The sequence below is a fragment of the Musca autumnalis genome, unplaced genomic scaffold (genome assembly GCF_047663935.1).
Source record: "Musca autumnalis isolate F117 unplaced genomic scaffold, ASM4766393v1 scaffold_1, whole genome shotgun sequence".
In the NCBI taxonomy this organism is placed as follows: Eukaryota; Metazoa; Arthropoda; class Insecta; order Diptera; family Muscidae; genus Musca; species Musca autumnalis.
This window is the reverse complement of record NW_027411644.1, coordinates 302,685,599-302,689,896: the sequence shown is the minus strand read 5'-3', so window position 1 is coordinate 302,689,896 and position 4,298 is coordinate 302,685,599. Positions and strand designations below refer to the sequence as shown.

The following is a 4,298-nucleotide window of genomic DNA, read 5'->3' as shown; positions in this document are numbered from 1 at the left end:
AAAAATCCATTTTCTTAAATCGTTTTTAGGGGAAATATCACTGCGCGTAAATATAAAGATCAAAGTCTGGGGTTCAATTTTTTTTTTTTTTTTGGCGATGGAGATAATATGATGAACCCAGAAGGACAGTTCTGCCATAGGTCAAACTTTTGTACCTAAAATCTTCTGAACAGCATGGTACAAAATTTGGTACAATTTGAATTTGGGTGAACGGATAGAGCTGGAATCCTGAATAATAAGATTACTGTTGGAGGAGTTAATATTTGAAATTCAAACTTATGTGTACGAAAAGTACTAAAGAATATTATTCGGTACAATGTGCATTTAGGTAAAGCAATAGAAGGATGCTGACATTTTTTGAAGATTGAAATAGGTATCAAAATGCGTATTTATGGATGAGATTAGTACTAAATGCTACTAAATTGGATACAATACGAATTTGGGTGCATGGATAGAGCTGAAATTTGGTGTTAAGAATACTGTTGGAATTTAGAATTGGCGTAGTTTTGCAAATTCGTACTTATGGGTATGGAAAGAGTTCGAGGTCTTGACCTGCTCAGAGACATACTTTTCTTCTTTTGACTTAATCTGTTCGGTATTTCCAAATAGTGTTGCAATACTTCTGGCACGGCTTGTTTACGTTCTTGCTTTTTTGTTTTTGTTATAAACGAAACAAGGTCCTTAGATCTTTCATCAATCAAAGAGGAACGACAATCATCCATGTTTCCTTGTGAAATCGTATCACGAAACTCATCTGGTGCTGGTAAACATTCATTATCGCCATTGCCATGTCTGGACTGCTCCACGTTGGCATTTGAGCCAACCTTAAGGGACTCGTAGTGATCATCATCTTTTCTGGACATCTCTCCGTTTCTCCGTTTCAATTCCATTTCAATTTCATCACATAGTTGAAGCTGCTTCTTTATTGCTTCCTCCTTGGCCCGAGACGATTTCCGCCCGTTAATGGGGAAAACTCTGCCCATAGAGTTGCGTTTACGTAAATCAAGTATTTCATAGTTGCTCATACGTGCTAATTCGAGAGCAAACCTTTCTCCATTCAATGGGGTACCTGGAGCCTTATTTAATGGTATCTGTTTTTTCTTTGAACTACGCTTACGATGACTGACTTGATTATGGAGCGGTAATGGAGCTACTTCTGTTTCTGTCTCCGTACTCGCAATCTGCGAATTTTCCATTCGAAGACGACGTCTAGGTAAAGATTTCTTTCTTAATCGTTTAGATCGACCATTACTATTGCATGCTGCAAGATTTAAGGGAACTTGACTATCGTTCTCAATAGATTCTGTAAGAATTGTCTTGGCAGTGGGTTCCTCATCATCCGTCATAATATCTGTCAGCTTGATGTTATCTGTACCGTCAAATTGTGGTTCAAAATTTGTGGTTGTTTCCTTTGCCTGCATACCTTGTTCCCCTTCCTTATCAAGTTTTTCTCCATGCTCTATTTTGTCTGTTGTTAAATTAACTGAGGACGGACGAAGCGTGTTGTTAAATGTTTGATTAACTGGTACTACTACCAAATTGGATCCCGTTTGAACTGTAATACAATTCTGCTATTCTGGTACTGCCTCCTGGGTCTCTGGAACCATCATGTCTTCGCAATTGGTGGCATTTGCAAAGGAAATATTCACCTGTTGAGTATTGGGAACTTCCTCATGAGTTAGATCGGCATTCGAAGGACCTTGGCATTTTGAAGGCGTGGATGTGAATGATACGTGACATTTGTCAGATATCACCGCCGTGGACGGTGAGTGAATGCACTGCTGTACTGCTGAACCTTCATTATTGCCTCTGCATTGGTTTACATTTTGAGATTGCCCAAACCTTGGACTTTCTACTCTTATGGTAATGTGTGATTGGTTTGTAGATGCCTCTTCCGTCATTGCTATACTTTTCTTAAATGATCGTCTCGCTCTTGGGGTCAATAACGTAATATTCATAGCACTTTTGTCTTTAGGAGCTGCATAGTCATGGACAACTGGGTTTCTATCGACTGCTTGATGATGGCTGCTACATGGACTTATTTCCATTAAGCTACCAGAGAGTCGCACATCCGGCAGAGTAACATTTGGGCTGGAGCATGCATTCCTTTGGGGTACAGAGGAGGTATTTAACAACATTGACCGGTTAGGCACTTGTGACGCAGAGCGTTTATTCCTCGATTTGTATAAACTGGCGTGCCTCGAAATTGAACTTTCATCATGACTTAGAGGTTGTATTTGCGAGTTTTTCTCTGGTGTTAGTATAACTTGTCCTGGTTTTTCCCCTTTCTCTAAGGTATATACTCTTTTTGAGTGCACCGGACTATTCTGGCTTGAAGTTAATGTTTTTTCGGCTACATTACTGTCTTCTTTTCCTCGTTTCACTCCACTCTCCGTTTTCTTCAATGTTGACTCAATAATGTTTCCCAACATTTGCCTCAACTCAGTATCTTTACACTGCATCGTTGTGAATATTTTATCAGTACCGCTTCCACCCATAAAGGTAGAATTTGTATCCTGTTCTGTATTGGGTACAATATTTTCATCATTTCTAGATGCTGTCTTATTTTGAACAGGCTCCTGTGACAAAGGAGTGCTACATACATCCGGGGCAAATGCAGAGTCTGAAACAGTGCTCTCGAATTCTTGCAACAACGTTCTTCGTCCAAACTTTGACAGTCTTTTCAAACTATACCTACGTAAATGATCACTGGGCGAATATCCTCCACTCTTACGAATAGCAGCCGAAATTCTTGGACTCATTACTGGAGAAGGCCTCATAGGCGAAGTTTGTTTAAACAATGGCGACTTGTTACAAATGGGTGCTTCTGGGGAGGCGCGCATATTGTTAACGCCAGGCCCTTTAAGTGTCGAATTTTGTTCATTCCCACCGGTTTCCCCATCTGCGGCCGCTTCCTTTGTCTTTTCTTGTGACGTTTGTAATTTGTTTTGATCTGCGGCTTTAGTCTCTTCCTCTTTTCTGTTTGTTTCATCTTCAGCCTTCTCTGTCTGTACATCCACGCTCAGTCGAAATGGCTCATTATTTACGAACAGAAAATTCTGACGTTGTACGCAACCACGTCTTTTCTGTAGGAATTCTGCCAGGCGATATCCTTCACTGTCGTCATTGTTGAAGTATTCCGACAGATCTAAGCTGTCGCTTTTCCTCCTGGACGGTACGGCCATATATCAGTTCAGCAAATCAAGCAAACAACTTAAATTCTGCTTAAATATTCCAATAAAGCACACTTGGTTTTATTTTTTCAATTCGAATGAAAAATTTGAAAAACGCCACATAGTCCAATGTTGGGATATCTTTAAGCCGAAAGGAAGGCGCTTAAATTGGTAATGCCCATTGCCAGTTGAAAATGCAGTTAGTGGACGCGAATCTTTTTGAAGGCCTATTTGGTGGAATGAGCTTGTCATATCCAATGTAGAGAAATATTTGGCTCTTCCAAGTTTATCCAAAACATCTTCCAACCTTGTTAGAGGAAATTTATCGTTGATAATTTTATCATTTAGCTTTCTAAAATCTACTACAAGGCGCCATTTTTTACCATCATTGGACTTTTTTGGTACTACTAACAGGGGCGAATTGTAAGGACTCACTGAATCCTCTATGATTTCTTTCGTTTGCGTTTCTGGAAGTCGATAATTTTTAATGTACACTGGGCTATTATCGTTTGTTTGTATGCGTTGTTCGTAAAAGTTATTGACACTTAACTTTTCACCAGCTAAGTGGAAAATGTCTTGAAAATCTTTTATAATCATTCTGATGCTTTCTTTTGCATGTGGATCTTCGGTTCCAATATCTACACTTCTTAGTAAAGCGTTTAATCGATCAGTTTTATTTAGTGCATTGCCATCTTTGACGCAATATATATTGTACTCATTCAAACTTTTAGTATTTAATTTCAAATTGTTTAACCTGACTGGTTTTTCTGTTGTGTTTAAGATTTTTATATGTTTCACTCCATATTGTGGTATTAAGCAATTAGCTATAAAAACTCCAGTTGCAATTTCATTGTTCAACACAATGCTGTCTTCGTGTATTTCTAAGTGAATGGGAATGACCAACTCCGATCTGGCAGGTACTAAAATATTATTTTTATGTTGTTTAGTGTTTAACGGCAAGATCACATCGTTCTCATTTATAGTGAAAGTCATTGTATACGTTTCAAAATCAATTTTACACATATATTTCGTTAAAATATCCCTTCCTACTATTCCATCGGTTGGAATTGGGAAATCATTGTTCACTATGTAGAAATTGTGCTTTAGTTCTTCTGCTTCAAGTTC

General features: G+C 38.6%; 1 protein-coding gene across 1 annotated transcript; it reads right to left on the bottom strand.

The window, feature by feature from the left end:
- Window positions 1–470: 470 nt before the first annotated feature.
- Window positions 471–3,307, bottom strand: LOC141392443 (uncharacterized). The gene is given in 1 exon segment (XM_073965386.1): window positions 471–3,307. A coding segment is annotated over 1 exon segment (2,715 nt). The 5' UTR covers window positions 3,186–3,307.
- Window positions 3,308–4,298: the final 991 nt, after the last annotated feature.